The sequence below is a fragment of the Heteronotia binoei genome, chromosome 1 (assembly GCF_032191835.1).
Source record: "Heteronotia binoei isolate CCM8104 ecotype False Entrance Well chromosome 1, APGP_CSIRO_Hbin_v1, whole genome shotgun sequence".
Lineage (NCBI taxonomy): Eukaryota > Metazoa > Chordata > Lepidosauria > Squamata > Gekkonidae > Heteronotia > Heteronotia binoei.
The window spans coordinates 178,215,040-178,236,639 of NC_083223.1; the positions used below are offsets into that span (position 1 = coordinate 178,215,040).

A 21,600-nucleotide genomic window follows, 5' to 3' on the forward strand; every position below is an offset into this window, starting at 1 on the left:
AGCAAACTTTAATTATATTGTTCTATATGCTTTTGAGAAAGGGGGACAACAGAACATTCAGGAACAGGCAGGGAGTAAATACTAATGACATGGACTAGCTTATGGGATGTGTACGGACAGGAGAGCAAGAGGTGGTCAGTACTATATTTAGATAAAGGATATATGCAAGAATGGTACACGGAGACAAGGGTCAGAGTCAGGTAAGGGTGGGTACTATGGAGGGAGGGTATTGCTTTACTCATAGAAGAAGAAGAGGAGGAGGAGGAGTGCTATATATTCAGGAACATGGTATCAAAGACAGCTAGTAATATATAGCATATGAAGGAGAAATCCTACCAGTACTGGAGTTAGGGATTAAACTCATAGGTTTTGTCAAATAGGACATGAATCTTGTAATGATGCAGAGTGATTGCTTAAGTAGGTGGCACACTGTGAAACTTTCTGCTGTATTGTGGTTCAAAAACTTTTTAAAAGGTGGATGTGCAGCTCCTTAAGAAAAACTACTGGTATGCATGCCTGCTGCCATGGCTACCACCACTGGGAGACAGCTTTGACATTTGAAGAAAGATTTAAATGCAGTGTGGGAACTAGCATAGAGACAAACACCCCCATTTGGGTTCCAGTTTGATTTCAGAAATCTATCAATCTGATTTACCTGCTGAATGAGACTTGCCCTGCTTTCAAAAGTAGTGGTAGTACAGTATCATGGATGAGGCTGACCATCATAAGTGCAAGGCATTGCTGTGTACTACTCCTCCCCACTTCAGCGATGCAGCTCTATTGTCTTCTTCCGCAACCATGTAATATGGAGTTGTAACTAGCTATAGGATTCATTGCCAGAGTCCATTGGCACTGTATTGTTTTCAGTGCATGGGTTTCCATGCCATTAATTTCAAGATGCTTGAAGCTGGGAGACCAAGGTGTATAAGCAAGCATAATATGTGAGGCTGTAAATTGTCTTTATTATTGCTTAGTGTGCAAGGTAAGGGGAGGGTTTTGGCTTACAGTTGCCACAAGTTTGGAGGATAAGTGAGTGAATTAAGAGAATAATTAAGGATTTTGAAAATATTTCATGCAGATTATCTCACTTTACTTCTTTGTCCTTAAAGAACAAGCACTCTGGTCTTTTTCTTGACCTTTCCCCTCTGAGCATATATCTGTGGTATCATCTACACCAATACGGTTGGGTTCTATTATAACCTTCTTCACTGAATACTGATTTAGGAATAGAGTTGCCGGGTTCCCTGTGGTCACTGGTGGAGGATGGAGGGTAGTGTTGCCAGATCCAGGCTGGGAAACTCTTGGAGATTTGGGGATAGAGCATGGAGGGGACAGCGTCCTCATTGGGATACGATGCCATAGAGCCCAACCTCCAAAGAATCCATTTTCTCCAAGGGAACTGTAGTCTGGAGATGAGCTGTAATTCCAGGGGATTACTATGTCCCACCTGGAGGCTGGCACCCCTGGGAATACCAGGAACACCCAGGATCTGGAGTATTTCCTTTGAATCATAGAATTGGAAGGGACCTCCAAGGTCATCTAGTCCAACCCCCTGCACAATGCAGGTTGTATGTCAGATCTATGACTCCACCCACCCCTTCAAGCTGCTCAGTGCAAAACATTCTAGTGCCACATGAACTCATATATATGGGGCAGGGGAAGACAACATGCATATTATTTAAAACAGGCAGATTCTGGGGAAGCATATAATGCATAGAGCTATCTACATGAATCTGTCCTCATTTCTCAGTTTTAGGTTGCACAGAAGTGCTTTCATTTCAGGATGCCTAAGGACAGGGCCTGCCCTTCTTTCTCAGTTTTACAAGATCTAGGCTATATCTATGCAGGTGAGAGAATGTAGTTTTGTAGCAGGCTGCAAAATTCACATAGGCTCCTACAGTTTGCAGCTGTTTCCATGGAAACATGGGAAAGCAGAGAGAACCTCCAGCCCCACCTTTTAGTGATGAGATTCCCTATAAAGTAGACAAAAATGCAGATAGCTATATTAGATGTAGTATAACTTTCTTGGGGCCAAAATATCACATCAAAGTGGAGCTAGCTTTTGAGTTTTACAGCTCTCTTCCTCAGGCTTCCTGTTAAAAAGAGAGAGAGAAAAGATGGGAATGGCAGGGGGAAAAAATGTGGATGAGGTAACAGTTTAAACTAGTAGCCATTTCAGATCCAGGACCCACCTTTAACTCCTAAGCAGAAGCATATACCCATTATACTGCAAGCATGCACCTTCACAGTTATATGGCCAGAAGAGGAGAAACCAGAGCTGTGATGTCATCGGTGTCATGTCCACAATAGTGAAGAGCAGACCAAGAGTGCCAGGGTCAGGAAACACAGACTAAGTGTCATTGTGAAGAACAATCCAAGTGTCTCAGGACCATGAAGGAATCTTCTCTACCCAGGGGTTTTGTAGAAAAATAGGTGGCGGAGCTTATTAGCATATGCCACCCACCCCCCAGCCAAAAGCAACCAGATGCAAGAAAGGAGAGCCCTGGGCGAGCGAGGCCTGCTTGGGCTGGCTAGAGATCCAGCCAGCCAATGCAGGCCTCGCTCACCTGGTGCTCTCCTGGACCACCCTGCCTCCCTGCCAAAAGACCAGCAAGCCACCTGCCACCCCAAAACACATAAGAAGTGGAGAAAAGGTGGCGCAGGCTCAGGGTTGGCTCATCCACAGGGCAAACTAGGCGGTTGCCTAGGGTGCCAGGAAGGGGGGCACCAAATTGGGCTCCCCCCCGGTGCCCAAGACAACCACCTACTTTGCCTCCCCCCGCCGTTGCTGTCGCCGCCACCAGCCCACTGCCTTCCCTTCCGCCGCATTTTCCCCCTCCCCCACCGCAGCTGCTGCCACCACCGCTCACCCCTTCCCCCCCAGTAGCTCGCCCGCCGTCCTCTTTCTCTGCCCGCCCCTTCCCCTCCTTGCTCACCATCTTCTTTCTCTGCCCGTCCCTTCCCCCTTCCTTAATTTGCCCACCCCGCCTCCTCCCCGTAAGCTTCCCAGAGGCCCCCTCTCCCCCCGCCGCGATGTGCTCACAGGAACAATGTGATCCTCCTGCTTCCCTGCTTTGGTGAGTGTTCTCTTAATAGTGAACAGCAGGAAGGGGCTTCGAAGCGGGGAAGAAGGAGGATCACATCACTCCAGTAAATGTGAGGGGGGGCAGCAGGTGCCCATGTGGATGGGGCGGTGGGCAGTCAGTCTGCCTGGGGTGCCATGCGCCCCAGGGTTGGGCCTGCGCGGGCTTCTCCAGGGGTTCATGAGGGCTGCTGGGGGCATGGCAAAACCCCTGGTGGCTGGCTGCCTGCCTGCTCTCCAAATCCAGGGATTCTTATGCAGCTGCACCTACTATTCAATGGATAAGGAAGAGGGGGAACCCTCAGAAAGGTTCAGGAGCGGTGCTCCTGTGAGCTCCTGCTGAATCTGAGGCCTGTCTCTACCACTGAATGTTCTTGGCCTCAGCATTCTACTTTTCCTCCTAGTTTGCACACAAAGAAAGACAGGAAGTGTGGCATCCTTACTCTCAATGCAACAAGTCCTCCTAAAAAGCATCAAAACTCCACAGAGGCTCACAACCCAGCAGGTAGGGCTACACAAGTCACTTGAGAGCCTAGTCCCAGGATTGAAGAGCACTAATTTAAGCCACTTTAAAATTCCACAAATCACTGGATATTGAATTTTTAGTGTAATCATCTGTAACTAGATTTTCCTAGGTGGACAAGACAATGACTACTCATGAAATATTGCTATAGTGCCATGGTATCCTGCCACCCCATCAATATCCAAGCATCATGTGACTGCAGCCTGAGTCATATCAGGCTTCACAGCCCTGCCCCCTCTGGCCTGCTCTCACCAGCTGAGTGGTGGAAGAAAATGTGGGAAGGTGATGGTGCAAATGCAGCAACATTACTTCTGATTGTCACATCTGCAATACTTTAGGAATTCCCCCAATCTCTATGGCTTTTACCATAAACATCTGGGGGAATGCCTATTGTCACCAATACTACCCCTCCCCAAGCTCCATCCCCCCAAAGTTCACGGCGGTTATCAGCATAGGGCTAGCAACCCTAGATATGACACTGAACAATTTGTTGCTGTAGGTTTGGTTTGTGATCAGTGGATCAGTTTGTCCCACAATACAAAAGTAAGGATAATATGCCTTAACAAATGTGGGTATCTCCTCAATCAGCCTTGGATATAAGAGAATGGCTTTATTCAGTGACTATAAAGATTTAGAAGAGGTAAGCTTTGCCTAGGTGGGAGGAAGGAACAGATGCTGGAGGGAACAGAGAAAGGAGAAAGCCATTGCTTTGAGTTGGCTGATGTACCATGAGGTGTGCAGGATCTCCATTTCACTGGGGATCTGAGTTTGGGTAATGGATCTGCTGCCTTGTAAGAGTACCTCCTTGCATCTACTTGTGCTCTTTTTAAATAAAGCAAATACCATAAAAATGGCCTAGGTCCCTAGTGTTCGCTCCTCCCAAGAGAACGCAGCCCACGTTAAATGCTACTTGTAGAACTTCTTACTACTTGGGTAAGTGGGCCACAATTAACACTACGAATGGATTACCAATGCATTGTTTAACTGCTAAATAGAGCTATTTCTTCAATCACTCCCTCACCCAAGTGCTCTTTGTCCCTTTCCCCTGTATATTTCCCCAGCAGGGCAAACAGCAGCTCCAGGTAGACTTTTACATCAAGTAAACATAGGGTTGCCAGGTCTGTGTAGGAAAATACCTGGAGACTTTGGAGGTGGATCAGGGATAGGGTGGGGTTTGGAGAGGGGAGCGGCCTCAGCATGGCACAATACCATAGAGTCCAGACTTCAAAGCAGCCATTTTCTTCAGGGGAGCTGATCTCTGCCAGCTGGAGAGGAGTTTTAAAATGGGAGATCTCCCGGCCCTGCCTGGAGGCTGGCAACCCTAAAATGGCAAGGGCAGGTAATTTAATTCCTCAATTTCCACCTCATCCCTCATCCAAACTACACCAGCCTGAACTGCTATTTAGTAATAAAAATAATATATTAGATGTCCATTCACAAATTCACCAGGCTGAGCAATAGTGATGATTTGGAAATTTTCTGAGTGCTGTTGTCTGTTCATAAAATGTTTTTATTGTATTTTATTGTTTTATTATATGTTGTGCTCTGCCCTAAGCCCTACAGGGAATGGGTAGAATAGAAATATACTAAATAAAAATAAAATAAATAAAATCTTGTCTCATTGCTCTGTAAGTGAATCAATTTTAACATCGGTGTTTAACAGCGCAATCATAAAGGAGGTGCAAAAGCACTCAGGGAGCCAATTGACCTTTGCATCAGCATAGGTCTGAGATATGCCAGCATCATGGCCAATTACAATGGCACAGTTCCTCAGTGCTGCTCCAGCACTAGTAGAGACATATGGTGGCTGCCTGTTGGTATAATTGAGATGTAAGACCCTATGCCAGCATAATTGTGGGTGACTTTGGGGGGCTGAGGCCAAAGTTAGTTGGCTCCCTGAGCCCTTTCAGTCTGGGAATGCCCTCTGCCAGAGGCAGAAAGATACTGCAACAAAAAACATGGCATGGCCCATATGTGCTGTTGTGACTCAGTCAGATACCTCCTCTGAAGATAGGGTTGCCAGTCTCCAAGTGGGGGCCTGGAGATCTCCTGCTTTTACAACCGATCTCCAGATGGCAGAGATCAACTCCCCTGGAGAAAATGGCTGCTTTGAAAGGTGGACTCTATGGCATTGTACCATACTGAGGGCCCTCCCCTTCCCAAACCCCGACCTCTCCCAGATCCACCCCCAAAGTCTCCAGGTATTTTCCAACACAGACCTGGCAACCCTATCTGAAGATGAGGAAATGGAGGAGTCAGGCCCTGCAGCTATGGAATTTCTGCCCAAACCCCTGGATTTAGAGCCACAGCCATCAAGAGACATGTCAGGTGACAAGGGCTGCTCATTCTGGCAGAAGATGAAGGAAATGGGACAAACAAGCAGAAGACATAAAGAACGTCTGATAGCTGTGGAAAGATGTCATTGTTCCAGGTTGATTGCTCAAAGGCGATCAGAGTTTCTATCGCAAGCTAGTGAAGAATTAACACCTGTGGATCATTTGGTTAATAAAAGAGAAAGCTGACCAACAGTCAGTGTGGAAGTAACTACCCCTCAGTGAGTTGATTTATCAGCAAGAAGATTCCTGCCTTATTTGACCTTGCTGTTTTGAAATCCTTTTTGTTAATTTGTGTTTGTTTTTTCAGATCTTGCCTTGATTCTGGATTCCTGCCTTCCTTATTTTATCCTAGACCTGTGGATGGAACTCTTGGCTTTCTGACTTGGTACTGATTTGTAACCTCACTTTTCTCCCTCCCCAGGGCAGCTAATTCCCCTCCCCAGCATCCAATTGCATCCTCCCCACCCTATGAAAATTTCAGACAGGAAAACTTACAACTGAGTAGTTAGAGCACACAGCAGCATGAGAGTCTGCTTCAGAGTTCCCTGCTATGCAGACTTAGAGCAAGCAGCAAGCCACTTAGGTGGTGGGAAAAGCACAAAGAGGGCACTTAGCATGTCAGGATGAGCACTTAATGTTAATACCCAGGGATGAGAGCAAAGGCCATACCCTATGGCTGACCTCTCCCATTTCAAAACTCTAATAGGTACCCCACTGTTGGATGCTCAGCCCAAAGGAGCAATCAGACACTAATAGGTAAGCAAGGGCAAGGATCCTTAACCTTATTCCCCCATTCCCCTCACTTGAGGCTGGGTGCTGTGACAGCACCTCCAACACTCAACCCCAGCACTGAGTTCGTGCAGGGGTGGCACAAGCCATGGCCCCACGGCACCATGGCCCCTGACATGCCATGGAAAAAGATTCCCAGAAAGGTTTCTCAGGAGATCATTGGAGGGGAATGCCTGTTTCCCACCCTTGGCAGAGGACAAGGCATGTCTGTACATGGTGAACCAGCCTACCATGTGACCCTTAACTCATTTCCTTACAGAATCAGAACCTTGAGCAGCAGCTGCAAGTGCTATTGGGCTTGAATTGCCAGCAATCCATGAGCACTTCAACACAGGACAGGTGAGTGTAATTTGGATGGTACCATGATGTACCTCAAGGGGGGTTGTGGTGAAGGCCCCCCCATGGGGCTGCATTTGCAGACCCTGTCAGGACAACGCATCCATGGCTGAGGCCAGCATGGCACTTGTGCTTGATTGCCATGGTTGGGTGTGTCTCTGTTTTGCTTTCCTGCAGGTGAAGATTCAATAGGGAGACTTGTGGATGTGACAAGCTGCCCCCCCCCTTCTGCTCAGTCTGAGGTTCCAGCCCTCTTCTTGAAGTGGAGCAAAGCACCCAGCCAGCCCTTCCAAGTTCCACCTACAACACCATCCCACTTAGACAGATGCCATGCCAGGGATCCTCAGTCCTCTTCCTCCTGGCCTCAGGGAAGAAGCAAATAGTCTTCACACCTTGCCATGGTTTGCAGTTCAATAAAGTCAGTGTTCTGTCACAACTGTGTCTCTGTCTGTTTAGTTTTGACTATATGACAGGAGCTCCATACCCCTCCTTGCTCCACTCCTTCCCCAGTCCATTAGTCACTACCCTGAGAGCTCCCTAAGGACATGTCTAAGTGGGAGGGGTCATGGGAGGATGTGGATGGTTGTGCAAGTCCCACTAGTCATAGCCACCTGCCAAACATAGCAGGGGCCCTGTGGCACCCCCAAAGTAGACCTAAGGACAGATTCCCTCCCTTACCTTGCAGGCTGCTGTTTGAAAGGGGGAGGGGCCAGAGGTTGGTCAGGGTGGAACAGCCAGCTTGGCATGGTGATTCAAGTGTGAGACTAAATATGGGAGACCCAGATTCCATTCTCTATGTATACCATGGAAGCTCGGTGTGTTGCCTTAGGCCAGATGTACACTCTCAGCCTAGCCAGCCTCACAGGGTTGTTGTGAACATAAAATGGAGGAGAAGGGAATGATGTAAGCCATTTGGGGGAGAAATGAATAGAGTGAATGAATAAAGTTCATAACTGCGTGTCTGCTCTAGGAAGGGAAAGGGCTACTGTTACTCAGGAAGACACTGAGGAGACAGAAAGATCATGGGGTTTCCTAGAGTCAATGGCTGGGGGGAGCAAATGCAGCAGGTAGACTCAATGTTTTTGGAGGTGGTATGGTTTTGGGGGGGGGGTGGTATGCCCATTTGGACATACTGGCAGCCAGGGCCCTGACCTCCTCAGATCTCAGAAGCTAAGTAGGGTTGGCCTTGGCTAGTATTTGGAAGGGTGACCTCCAAGAAATATCAGGGTTGTGATGCAGAGGCAGGCAATGACAAACCACCTCTGAAACATCTCTGGCCTTAAAAACAAGTATAGCTTGCCACCTAGTGGCACATAATGCTAAAAGAGCTAGAACTTCTGGCTTCCAGACAATCTTAGGATCTCCTGGCTATTCTACACACAATGTCATATGGTGGAAGTGATAACTGGAAGACAGGAATGCCAGATGACTTGCATGGTATCTACTGCAATACATTAGTAGTACATTACTACACATGGAAGTAATGATGAATGCAGAATGGATATGGAATTACAATCTCTGGGCATGATTGCTCTGGGATCAAAATGATAGAGGCCAGAGTTGGCATGACAGTCATTCCAGTTCAAGATAACCTCTACTCCATTGAGGAGGAAAATGGGAAATCTGAGGGTGCCCCCACATGTAACCCCATCTCAGTGGCCCCCTCACCTGCTCTGCCACTGGCAGGGGTGCTATGGGAGTGCCTTTAGCAATTTGACTGGGTCACTGGGAAGTGCACCCTTCAGGGAGCAAATGCATAGGGTAAAAATGACAACCACCCTTTCCCTTTTTACACTTAATGGACCCTGTGCTCTGAACCCTAACAGGTACCCCATGGCCTGGATCTTCTAAGACTGGGGTGATATCCTTTGCATTTCTTGGGACATGATCAAGGGTCTTTTGATCTCTGCTGGCTGCTAGGGGCATAGACAAAATTATAAAAAAGAGGAAGCTATGACAAAATAGCAGACATTTAAAAAAAAACCGAGAAAATAATATTCCCACCAACCCTGAATAGTTGAGTTTCTTGTTATGCTAATCAGCATACTATAATACACAAGGAGAATGGCAGGTTTGCAAACTTTTAATTTACATAGAGCAGCAAAAAGCCTTGGTCCAACCCTGGATAAAGAAACTGAATGAACACAAACAAGAAGATAATTGACATAAAGTGTATATGGACCTCACTGATTTATCACAGAGGGCTTTCTCTCTCTTCAGTCTTCTAAAGTAGTGAAGTGACAGCAGTAATAAAGCTCACTCTAAAAATATGCTTGCATTTACTTCAGAGATTTGATTTATACTTCATGAACCAAACTGCTGCCACCTTGTCCCTATATTTTCTTATGCTATTTTCTTTTACCCACAAAATAAACCCTATTACTTGTTCTGGTCTAAAACCCACACAAGGGTTATCATTTAACTCTACAATTTGTACTGAAAATGGTTTGGAAACTTCCATTGCCCAAAATACAAAGGCAAGGCTTATTAGAGGCTGGTTATAGGGACTGAATCATCCCTTTGCTGAAACATCTGCAGTGATTGCCCATCCATTTCTGGACACTGTGAATGAGAGTCCCCTATTTTTACTTATATATGGACATCGTGATCACTAGTTTGGTTGCCAGGGTGCCTGGAGTATCAACTCACACACATCTGCTCTAAGACGTGGGTTTCACCCACCATTTTCTGACTTATGTGGATACTAAAAACCTCAGCTTTACAGCAGCACTCTCTATCTCTGAATGGGTGGCAGCTAGGAGTGAAGACAAGCTCCCAGCCATGTCGTGCGTGCACAATCTCAGCCTTTGCAATAGAAGAAGTTGCTCTGTCATGAGATGTCCTGTCAAGCGGTTTCCAGCCCTTCTCCATGAAAGCCATTGTCCAAGGCTAACATAATTAGCGACCATCTTCCTGCACATCCAGACTCCATGATGGAAAAACAAGAGCCTCACATATCCAACAGCTACTTCAGATATCTGCACAAGGACATCATGCTTATCTTAGGCATGGATCCTGCCAGACTGTCCAAGCTTTTGTCAAACGGAACTTTAGACAAAGGATGGTGCCAGCCAGAGGAGTAAGAAGAGGAAGACCAGTCTTAATCCAGAGCCAGAGCTATTGTGCAAATTGGGTGTCACCTTAGATATCAATTCGGCCCTCTATTGTCACTTTAGATAAGTTTGTATTGATGGTTATAATCCCCTCCACCCATGCCTTGCCCAAACTGTCACTTTGGAGCCTCCCCTTTTCTGAGGTAATGCACCATGTGATGCAGCATCATGTCCCATCTGACCACGTGTCATAAGCCCCTGGACCTCCTACCCCCTAAGGGCTCCAAGTAGGCCTTATAACCTCTGACCCAACATCCCACAAGTGTGCATCTGACAGTACCCCTACCCTGCTGTTTAGATACGCCCCTGATACCTGATCAGTTGAGGCACTTCCTTTTTCTTCACCATTGGAGCCTTCCTCAAAGACTACGATAAGTAATTATCACCTTGTTTATCCATCCCAGTGTTCACCCCTGTGCATTTTCATGCTGTTTTCTTAGGCCTGTATGTGTGTTGTATGATTTTATACCCTTGTATGTTTGTCTTTATTCCATAATAAAACCCCTTGAATATTAGACAACATCTTCTCGTTATTGGGTGACTTCCAAAGGAGAAATCTTCTGTATACACAGCTTTTAAAGGCTGTTTGTTTCTGTTCTGAGGTTTGTTTTATAGAGAGTTTTATGGTGTTTATGCCCAGTGGCTTGTTGTTTCATATTGTTTAAATTGTAAGCCACCTTAAGCAGGATATTCTGGTGTCGTTGAACATTTTCAAATCAATTCCAAAGATCAGAAGCCAGAACCAAGCAGCTCATGGTTAATGTTGGAAAGTTCCTAGGAAATGCATCCTTGCTGGTCCTGCAGCCTCCACTTGAATAAGTCTCAATTTGTAGTTGCCGCTTGTGTGTTTGCATATACATCTGGACAGCATGGCTATTCATCTTGGCTATTAATGGAGCCTTTGAGACTCATCCTCTCATCTCTCTGACAGCAACTTTAATTGTCTGCAGTAAATCACATACATTCACTGATTTAGAACAGGAGCTAATTCCATGGGGCTAGTTATATGTATAGGCAACCCTTGAAATTAAGTTTAGGAGCGTTCTAAATGTCTGAATTTTTTCCAGGTGCAGGGAACTGATCAGCACTAAAATAATAACCTAATATTGGCAGGGCCAGATGGGGGGGGGTGCTTGCCCTGGGTGCCAAGGGAGGGGGACACCAAATTGGGTATGGAGTCCATTGTATTCTATAGCACCATAAGATAGAATGGCCCATAAGGGGGCATCATTTTTTAATTTTGCCCCCCCCCCCCTCAAAAAATATGTAGATCCGGTCCTGAATATTGGAGTTAGTTTATATTTCAGGGGGCTGAGAAGGAAGGAAGGAAAGAGGTGTCATAAGGGGGAAAAATGCTCAGGTGCTTCCCCGCGCTGCTCCTGGTATGGAGATCCTTTCTGGAGCTTGGAAGGAAGCTGGTCCTCCATGGATTTGAATGCAGAGCGGGGGAGGTTTCAGGGCGTGTGGTGGGAGGAGAGCGAGAGTGTGCGCCTGCTGCCCGCCTACCACACACACAGCCGGGCAGACAAAGGAGGCGAGCGAGCGAGGGAGGCTGAGGGAGCGCGGCAGCGTCAAGGTCACACATCCCCTTCCCCACGAGAGGGGGAGAGAAAAGAGGCGCGCGGCGAGGAGGCCAGCCTCTTCCCCCGCACTGCCCCTCCTCGCTCCTCCCCAAAGCACCTCTCAGCTTTCCCGCCTTGCACCTGCGAGCGGCTCCAGCGCCTGCAGCCCGCCTGCCCGCTGCCAACTCTCAGGTCTCCGCCCCCTCTCCCTCCCTCCCTCCCTGCCGTCCCTCCACCGAGTGCGTGCGCGGCCGGCGGGTTGCGCTAGGTTGGCTCAGACAGGGGAGTCCCTCAGGCGCGAAGCCACCAGCTGTCCAGAGGCCACCAACGACAGCAGAGCAGCCGGCAGCCGCCGGACGTGGAGGGTCGCCCTGCTTGGGTTTCCCCGGTCGTGCCTGCCCGCCTCCCTTCCCAGCCGGGGTGCCCCCTGGGCTTCAGGGGACGCCATGCCGAAGGCGCCGTCGGCTGCCGAGCTCTCACCGCCCGGCCACCGGCCTTGGCGCGGGCGCTGGGGTGGCGCTCGCCGGCTTGCTGTGGCGGGATAATGCGCCGCCGCCGTCGCTGCCGTCGCGTCTGCTGGTCGCCCATCCGAGAGGCCCCGAGTCGCCGCCATGTCCCCCCCAGCCTCGGCGGCCGCGGCCAGCAGCAGCGAGAGAGGCAGCAGCACCTCGGTGCCTCAGGAGGAGGCGGAGGCGGCCCGAGAGGAGGTGAGGACAGAGCGAAGCTGCCAGCCTGTGGCTGTGTCTGCCCTCCCCGGCGGGCGGCCCTTAGCAAAACACCTTGTACCCATCTGCATGTGACCGGCTTTGCATGGCACGCTCATTGCATCGCGATGAGACTCCGCTCCGGCACGGGGCTTGGCTTGCGGCCCGGCTCTAACCGGGCCGGTGCGCTTTGCATACACAGGTACGCGATCTTCCGCTTGCACCGTTGCTCCCCGTCTCCCGCCGCGGTCGCCGCAGACGGGCATTAGTCGTCCCCAGACCAGCCCCTTCTTTGTAATGCAGCTCTCCTTGTTAATCGCCTGGGGAAAGGGTGGTGGTTCATCTCTGAGTGTCACATCCTTCCAGTCTGGATTAAAAGAACACTGTGCCTTTCTGTCTCCCAATTGCTGACCGATTTGACCCTAAATAAACCTGGGGGGAGGGGGGGAATCCAGCCTCACTGAGAGTCACTTGACAGCGAGTTGTTACCTCTTGACCCCCAGAAGAAAGGATTTCCCTACCACTTAAGGGCATGAATATACTGGAGTTTGGAATTTTCATCTGTGATTGTGAGGCCTGAAAGAAGGGATAGTAGTTATGGTTCTGGGTTAATAAATCTGATATAAACGGGAATAATTGTGTGTATAAACTCTGAATCTGTCTAGAAAAGCCTACCTGATTCCTCTGAAAATGTACACCATCAAGGCAAATTCTAGAGGGGTATCCTTGTTTGTTGCAGGCCGTATGAGGAAGGTTTTTTATAGCACCTTTAAAAGACTGAGACATTCTTTGTGTGGCAAAAGCTTTTGTGAGCCAGAGCCTGGTGTCATTAAAGTGTCATTTGCCATTCCTTGAGGTCAGTCACTGTGTTTCCTTATGGCAGTGAGAGAGTAAGAGAACCATCTGCCTTAGACCGGGGGCTGCTTGTTCAGAGGTTTCCGTTAGTGATAACACACTGCTTGGCATGTTAAGTTTGGTCTCACTTTCTTATTTTATGTTTAAAAAATCACTGACTTTTTATTGCCTACAGCAATGACCAACCCTCAGAAATCTGTAAGCATGCCAAAACTATCTTTTAAAAAAACTTCAACAAGTTAATGTGAATGCTAAAAAGAAACCATGAAGATTTTTCTCAGGGAGAAAATCATGATCTCTGCCATGTAAACAAACCCTAAGAATGAGAGAGCTGCAGTTACAGGTAAACGCTAAGAACATACTGCAGAGGAAGCTAGGGTGTCGGAGGGAATACTGAAAGGTTTCCTGACAGGTAGCAGGCAAAGAAAACATTGGTTTTCTTATGGTTTAGGATGAACTGTCTCCTGAATTGCTATGCACATATGAGAAGGTTTATTATGGTAAGGCAGGCTGTAGATGGCAGTCAGTTGTCCACCACCATAGCAAGAGTCAATGGGTGTTTTCCACTAGTCTCCTGCCACTGACTGTATGCATGAGAAGTGTTGTCAGTGACAGTGGTATGTCTGCTGGCATTACCTTTCACCATGTCTCTCTGTTTTGGTCTTCACCATCTTCTCCTTTCTGTGCAGCATGTATGGTTTTGGTAGTACTTGCACATATAACTAATACAATGATACTACAAACTGTTTTAATGTCAGAATTTGTGTAAAGGAGTTTGAAAGATACTGTACAGCAGCTCACTGCCCTCCAGAATTTAAGAAGCATTTTAATAAGCAGTTCATTGGTATAGTCATCATGCTCTGCTGTTTTTTTCACACATTCATTAATAATAATCACAGTAACCATAATAACCATAATTAACATTTGTATAATACTCTGAAGTGTTCAAAGCACTTTACATATATTAAAATCCTTTCAACAGCCCTATAAGGTAGGTCAGTATTGTTATGCCTGTTAGAGAGAGAGGGAGGCTTGCTTTGTGACTTCATAGTGCAAGTAAGATTGAAGCCAGGACTCCCTTCATTAGTGATTGAATCTCTTGGCTACTATGATGCAATACTTCAATATGGTTAGAGGGTAGATTTTTCTCCATAATTAAAACAAAATAAGAGGAAGGAGTTTGAGTATTAGACAGTTGGTTTAATCTGACATGAAAACATCTGGTTAATATAGAATAATATTAGTAACAAAGAAGACTGAGATAACTTTCCCTTGGGAAGAATCTCTCCAAAGAGAGGTGGTGGTGGGGAAGTGTCAGAAACTGAAGATTTAGTGCAATCAGGCCATTGTGGGTTTAGAAGGGTGGAACTCTGTATAGGATTGCAATGCAAGTTATGTAAGGCCACATCATAAGAATTCTGTAGTCTGGTAGAGAGCTGGTGTTGCTTGTGGATCTATTGTTGATTCTGAAGGTTAGACAAGGCTTTGAGAATATGGGCATTAGTCATCAGACTGTTGTTATCTTTATGCACTTTGTCTAGTTACATGTGCAAAAATTATTGGCCCCTGTTCCAAGGACCTTACAATTTAAATGGGAGTGGGAACAAAGGAAAGGAGGGGAACAAGGGCTGAATGTTGGACATGTACTTGAATGATACATTTCAGCTGTCTAAGGGCACATCCAGATCCACTCACAAGGAAGGATTTGAATGGGCAATTTTTTGTTGCCAGGGTGAACTCAACTTCTCTGACTTCACTCCTCAAATGACACACATCCTTGCTCCAAATCCAGCACTACTTTCCTCACCATGTTGCAAGTGTGAGGTTTCTTTTTCTCCACTGCTTTGCATGTTTATCCAATACATTTTTGTAACTTAAAATACCCTCCTTTTTGAAGGTGAGAAACAATGTGGAGGAAGAGGAGACAATGGCTTTGTGATCAAAGATTTCAGGTTTTCACAGCTGGTAACATCATTAGGGTTTGTAGAGTCTTTCGGGATCAAGTGCCATGTTCTACTGGAGAAAGTTTTCCTTCCAGACGTTTCGTTCTCAGCTGTGGAGAACATCCTCAGTGGCGTTGCAGCCGGAGCAGGCGCTCAGACCTTCTTGGCTGCTGTGCATTGAGTGGGGCCAGGGCTGCTGGAGAGCTATTTCTAGGCTGGAGGGGGTGTGATGAAAGGGCAATTGGTTTGTGGATGTGCCCATTGTTTGGTGGGGCTTCCTGGAAGGGTAGTGATAAGGAAACTGGCTGTTGAATGTGACCATTGTTCTGTGTTAATTGCTGGGAGGGTTGGAAGGGGTTTGAAGATAAGGAAGATGGTTGTTGACTGTGCTGATTGTTCTGTGGAATTTGCTGGTTGTTCTGAGACTTTCTGCAATTTATAGTCTGTAGGGTGTTTTGCAGAGCTGGGTACCAAGATTGGTGGATGAAAATGCCTTCTTCCTTTCTGTTAAAATTGTGCTGGTGTTTGTAAATCTCAATAGCTTCTCTGTTCAGGCGGGTATGATAATGTGAGACCGTAGAAAGGACTTCAGTTCTTTCAAAGTGGATGACGTGGTCTCCTTCTTGAAGTGCATGTTCAGCGACAGCTGATTTTTCTGGCTGAAACAAGCGACATTGTCTCTTGTGTTCGGTGAGACGGGTGTTGATACTGCGTTGGGTAGTGCCAATGTAGACTGCACCACAGGAGCAGGGTATTTTGTAGACTCCAGGGGTTGAAAGTGGATCTCTCATATCTTTGGCCGAGCGCAGCATGTGGCGGATCTGTTGTGTGGGCTTGAAGACTGTGTCAACATTATGGCGTTGGAGAATTTTGCCAATGCGGTCGGTGACAGATTTTATGTAGGGCAGGAAGGCTGTACCACATTTGTGTGTGGATCAGGATTTGGGATCACTTGATCCCGAAAGACTCTACAAACCCTAATGGCTTTGTGCTCAGCTCTCTTGTCTGGAAACAGGAAAGACAGGTTTCCTTTGGGCTTGATTTGGGGGACAATATTGTATATTTGATTTAAAAAATGGCAAGTATGTTTCCATAGTGGGACTACTCCAAGTATGTTTGTAGGGATGCACTCTAATGGGTTAAGCCAAAGTATTTCATTAAAAGTGTAGGTTTTGAGGAGGTTGAACTGAGAGAGAGAAAAATGGTGACTTGTAGATGTACTGGAAGGAAGTTCAATGCATCAAGGACAGGGAGAGAGAGTGGGTGAGATCAGGAGATTTTTGTATGACTGAGGATGGTAGAGCTATGAGTGTCAAAGTCACTGACAAAGATATGAGAAATAAGGGCATAAAGATGAGTGCTGTGATCCATGGAGAGTTTTAAATGTAAGGTGAATGTTGTGGTTGGTTAACTATGGTAGGGAGTAGAACGGAACATTACATGGATTTGGCTGTGAGGAAGGTAAATTATATTGGCTGTGACATTTTGAATAGAGGTGAGGGGACCAAGGTATGTGATGGGGGCAGGCAGACAGAAGATGATTGTGGGAGGCCGCGTGGGAGAGGAGCAGTAGGGCTTTGAACACATTCCTTCCATTGACTGTAGAAGAAGAAGAAGAAGAAGATATTGGATTTATATCCCGCCCTCCACTCCGAAGAGTCTCAGAGCGGCTTACAATCTCCTTTACCTTCCTCCCCCACAACAGACACCCTGTGAGGTGGGTGGGGCTGGAGAGGGCTCTCACAGCAGCTGCCCTTTCAAGGACAACCTCTGCCAGAGCTATGGCTGACCCAAGGCCATTCCAGCAGGTGCAAGTGGAGGAGTGGGGAATCAAACCCGGTTCTCCCAGATAAGAGTCCGCACACTTAACCACTACACCAAACTGGCTCTGACCTCTGCAGAGTTAGGTCTGCTGCCGAAACCCACAGGTTCTAATGGGCTTTGGTGCACTTAGCTTTCATAGGACTGGCCTGTAAATTTCTAGAAAACAAATTTTTTTTTAAAAAAAAATCAAATTGTGTGGTTATTTTGTAATGTATGCTAATGCAAATTCAGGGATGAGCCAAAGCATTGATCTCCTTTGACTTGAACAGGATATGGTACTACTTGGACTGCAAAAGAGAAAGTTACTTAGTGCAAGTAACTTAAGGAAATCTAGGTTCTTGGATGGAAGGCTTTTGTTACTCAGTTATGTTTTATTTATTTGTTTTTCAAATTTTTATTCCACTCTCCCTGCAAGTGGGCTCAGGGCAAATCACAGACAAATAGCTGGGGCAGTTGGCATCATATCAAGTACTAGATAATAAATAATTAAAACACATTAAAACAGAAAAATTTAAGAACAGGTTACACTATCATTTTCACAGTTCTAAAACTTGTGCTGCTGGACTCTAGAATTTGTTTAATCTGGGCTGTGTGTAAGTGATGTCTTCAGCATCATTGTAAGTAATGTTTTCAGATAAATGCAGTTCCTTATGACAAAAGCTGTTCTTGGAAATTCAGGACAGGTAACCTTTGGTACAGAATAGGGACAGCATGCACCAACTCTACTGTTTTGTGTTTCAGTCCTCTGTCTTGTATGGAAGATGAGAAGGTAGTCCAGAATTTTTTCCTGCCAGAGGAGCTGTGTGAGCTGGCAGGGAGTAGGAATGAATTTAGGTCATGTTAGTATAAAGGAAAGGAGGTTTTTTTTTATGAAGGAGAGAATGGTTTAAGTATATTACTGCCAGTTTCCTTAAGATAAGGATGTAGATCATGCCCAAATGTAGCACAAAAATAACTGAAGATGGCTCTGGTGCTGACTCGTGTTTTCATCCCAGAATCCTTGAGGTGTGGGAGGAGGAGATTGGATTTATATCCCATCCTTCACTCAGAGTGACTTACAATCTCCTTTCCCTTCCCCTTCCCACAACAAACACTCTGTGAGGTAGGTGGGGCTGAGAGAGCTCTCCAAGAACTGCTCTGACAGAGTTATGACTGATCTAAGGTCATTCCAGCAGTTGCATGTGGAGGAGCGGGGAATCAAACACAGTTCTCCCAGATTAGTCTGCACACTAAACCACTATATCAAACTGGACTTGAAAGACTGAATCCCATAAGGTATGCATAATTACTGGCTGTAGGAGGGTGATGGTGGTTAGGAGGAGCTGAGGTTTTCACTACAATTATTTGACTCCTCTTAGAATTATAGAGTTGGAAGGGACCTCCAGGGTTATCTAGTCCAACCCCCTGCACAATGCAGGAAATTCAAAAATACCTCCCCCTAAATTCACAGGATCAGCATTACTGTCAGATGGCCATCTAGCCTCTGTTTAAAAACCTCCAAGGAAGGGGAGCCCACCACCTCCTGAGGAAGCCTGTTCCACTGAGGAATCGCTCTAACGGTAAAGACATTCTTTCTAATGTTGAGCTGGAAACTCTTGATTTAATTTCAACCCATTGGTCCTGGTTCTACCTTCTGGGGCCACAGAAAACAATTCCACACCATCCTCTTTATGACAGCCCTTCAAGTACTTGAAGATGGTGATCATATCACCTCTCAGCCACCTCCTCTCCAAGCTAAACATGCCAGCTCCTTCAGCCTTTCTTCATAGGACTTGATCTCCAGAACCCCTCACCATCTTCATCACCCTCCTCTGGACCCATTCCAGCTTGTCTGTATCCTTAAAATGTGGTGCCCAAAACTGAACACAATACTCCAGGTGAGGTCTTACCAGAGCAGAGTAAAGCAATACCATCAGCTCACGTGATCTGGACACTACTTCTGTTGATACAGCCCAAAACTGCATTTGCCTTTTTAGCCACCACATCACACTGTTGACTAATGTTCAGCATATGGTCCACTAGAATTTAGGGGTGTCAAACTCATTTGTTATGAGGGCCAGATCTGACATGAGATCTTGTTGGGCTGGGCCATGTGTGTCATAAAATGTAATGCCAGGTAGCGGAGATATAAACTTTATAAAGGACACAGACAAACACAAAGATTTTTTAAAAGCTTAAAATAAAACATTAGCACTCGGTCTTAAAAGTGCTTTCTTTGTATCTCTCCCGTGCAATACAGGGAACTAGACAAAGGAAGCTCTGGCTCTTTCCTACCTTTCCCAGGATACCAGGACAGGGAGGAGCCTTAGCCAATAGAAGAAAGAGAAGCCTGGCTCAGCAGCTCTGCTGTGTGATTGGGGGAGCCTGGCAAAGCAAGCTATTCCTCCCCCCTTCCTCCCCAAGGGATGACTCTCAGCTAACAGAGAAAATAGAGACTTTGCTCAGTAACTCCTGTGCAATTGAGCAAGTCTGGCAAAGCAAGCTGTGATGCAGAAGGAAGCAAAAGAGAGAGAGAAGGAAGCAGATGACAGCCAGTTTCTTGGGGGCCTAATAGGAGCCTTCTGTGGGCTTTATTTGACCTCCAGGCCACATGTTTGACACCTCTGCCCTAGATCTTTTTCATACATCCTACTGTTAAGACAAGTCTCTCCCATCCTATAACCATGCATTGGATTTTTCCTACCTATAGGCAGAACTTTATATTTGTCCCCGTTACAATTCATGTTATTATTTTAAGCCCAGTTTTCCAGCCTGTCAAGATCATTCTGTTTCTATCTTCTACTGTATTTGCAACCCCTCCCAATTTAGTATCATCATTGGGAGGGATAGTGGCTCAGTAGAGCATCTGCTTGTAAGCAGAAGGTCCCAAGTTCAATCCCCAACATCTCCAGCTATAAAGGGTCTAGGCAAATAGGCATGAAAAACCTCAGCTTGAGACCAGTCAAGCTGCTGCCAGTCTGAGTAGACAATACTGACTTTGATGGACTGAGGGTCTGATTCAATGTAAGGCAGCTTCATATATCTCCAGATTTAATAAGCATTCCTTCATCCAAATCATTTATAAAGATGTTGAACAAAACCGGTCTGAGGACAGATCCTTGAAGCACTCCACTTATCACTCCTCTCCTTGAGGCACTCCACTTGTCACTCCTCTTGGGGAGACCTGCATCACAACCTGAGAATCATGCAGGTAGAGATCACTTCTATGGTGGAGTTCAAGAAATATGACACTCTACAAATCAGTTAAGCAGTATATAAATCCCATTTACTCAAGTGGAACATGCATGAGTAACTGGGTGTAGGATTGAAAGAAAACATTCTGTGAGCTGGAAGTTGTTCTGCTAGTATCACACTAGTGTTGCCTGTGCAATGAGGCAATTCTGATATCCCAAGTTCCTCACTATTTTCATCCCCAATGGTCAGTACAGGGAAAGCTTCTTCATTCATTGTAAATAGTAGCCAGGAGTTGGAGCCTCTTGTGGTCAAAATATGTAGGGAGGAACTGAAAAATAAAACCAGGAGCCTGTAAAATAGGACTCTCAAGCTGAGAGAAAGCTGCTGTCATTCTGCAGTTCTGGGAGGTGCCTTGGATTGTCAAGAGCTCCACTGAAAGCACTGCTTTTTTCAGAAGTAGATTTGTTGCTGCTGTTTCTGCAAGGGTTGAATGAGCTGCTAGAGGAATCACTAGGGCATCTAAACCATTGTCTTGCCTCAGTCTAGATCAGACAGATGCAGCTCCACAGCACAGATTCTTCAAAGTCCATTTTTTCTTTTCACTGGCCTTCCCTTCCCTAGAACATACACATGCATGTGTATACACACATGTACAGCACAGCAAGATACATAAGTACTGATTCAAGCACCCCTCTTTAATTGGGTGAAATTCAGATTAGCAATTTCTGAAACTCATTCAGCCTTCTCATGGTAACAATTGGGACTTATAAAGAACCATAGCTGTTGAACCACCCAGCTGCTAACATGTCATAACCAACATGACATATGTGCCACGCCCTTTCCAGGCCTGCTAAAGGGAAGCGAGAAAATAAAATAACTTGGGAAAACTTAAAAGAATACCATGTAGGTTCTTATGGTCAGTGTGTTATCAGGTAACAGGTCTAGAGAAAAAAAGGACAAAACTTAAGGAAAAATATATACACTTTATTTACAGGATAAGGGAACAGGGAAACATAAAATGGGATATAAAAACCAAGTAAAATAAATATAATGTGCACAGAGGAACACAAAAGAAAATCCTGAGACAATTTGCCCACTTCCCCTACACTGGACTGTAGTCTATTTCAGCTAATTACCTATGCTATACTCACTGATGCTCATATAGTCAGGCCCACAACACTAGATATCTCAGAGTCCCATCCTCCTTGACTTTATTGTGATGATACCTTCTTCTTGATGTCTTGACTTGAAGAAGACTTCCGACAACTTGAGTTGACTAATGTTGGTGGGCACCTAGCCTGATTATATCCTGGCTAGTCAATTGGTTAGCCAATCACTCATGTGATATAATCTAGGAGC

General features: G+C 46.1%; 1 protein-coding gene and 2 long non-coding RNA genes across 3 annotated transcripts in view; 2 read left to right on the forward strand and 1 right to left on the reverse strand.

The window, feature by feature from the left end:
* Positions 1 to 5,990: 5,990 nt before the first annotated feature.
* LOC132576016 (uncharacterized) lies at positions 5,991 to 7,502 on the forward strand. The gene is made up of 4 exons (XR_009555722.1): positions 5,991 to 6,159; positions 6,249 to 6,326; positions 6,990 to 7,069; positions 7,244 to 7,502. It is a non-coding gene; the product is annotated as an uncharacterized LOC132576016 (long non-coding RNA).
* Positions 7,503 to 12,102: 4,600 nt separating this feature from the next.
* Positions 12,103 to 21,600, forward strand: part of TMEM151B (transmembrane protein 151B) — a 35,869-nt gene continuing 26,371 nt past the window's right edge. Inside the window, exon 1 of the mRNA XM_060244769.1 lies at positions 12,103 to 12,448. Coding sequence (XP_060100752.1) covers positions 12,353 to 12,448 — 96 coding nt within the window. The 5' untranslated portion in view covers positions 12,103 to 12,352. The remainder of the gene's footprint in view (positions 12,449 to 21,600) is intronic.
* Positions 20,311 to 21,520, reverse strand: LOC132587113 (uncharacterized). Its single transcript, XR_009556404.1, has 2 exons — positions 21,393 to 21,520; positions 20,311 to 20,858 (listed from the first exon to the last, which is right to left on the reverse strand). It is a non-coding gene; the product is annotated as an uncharacterized LOC132587113 (long non-coding RNA).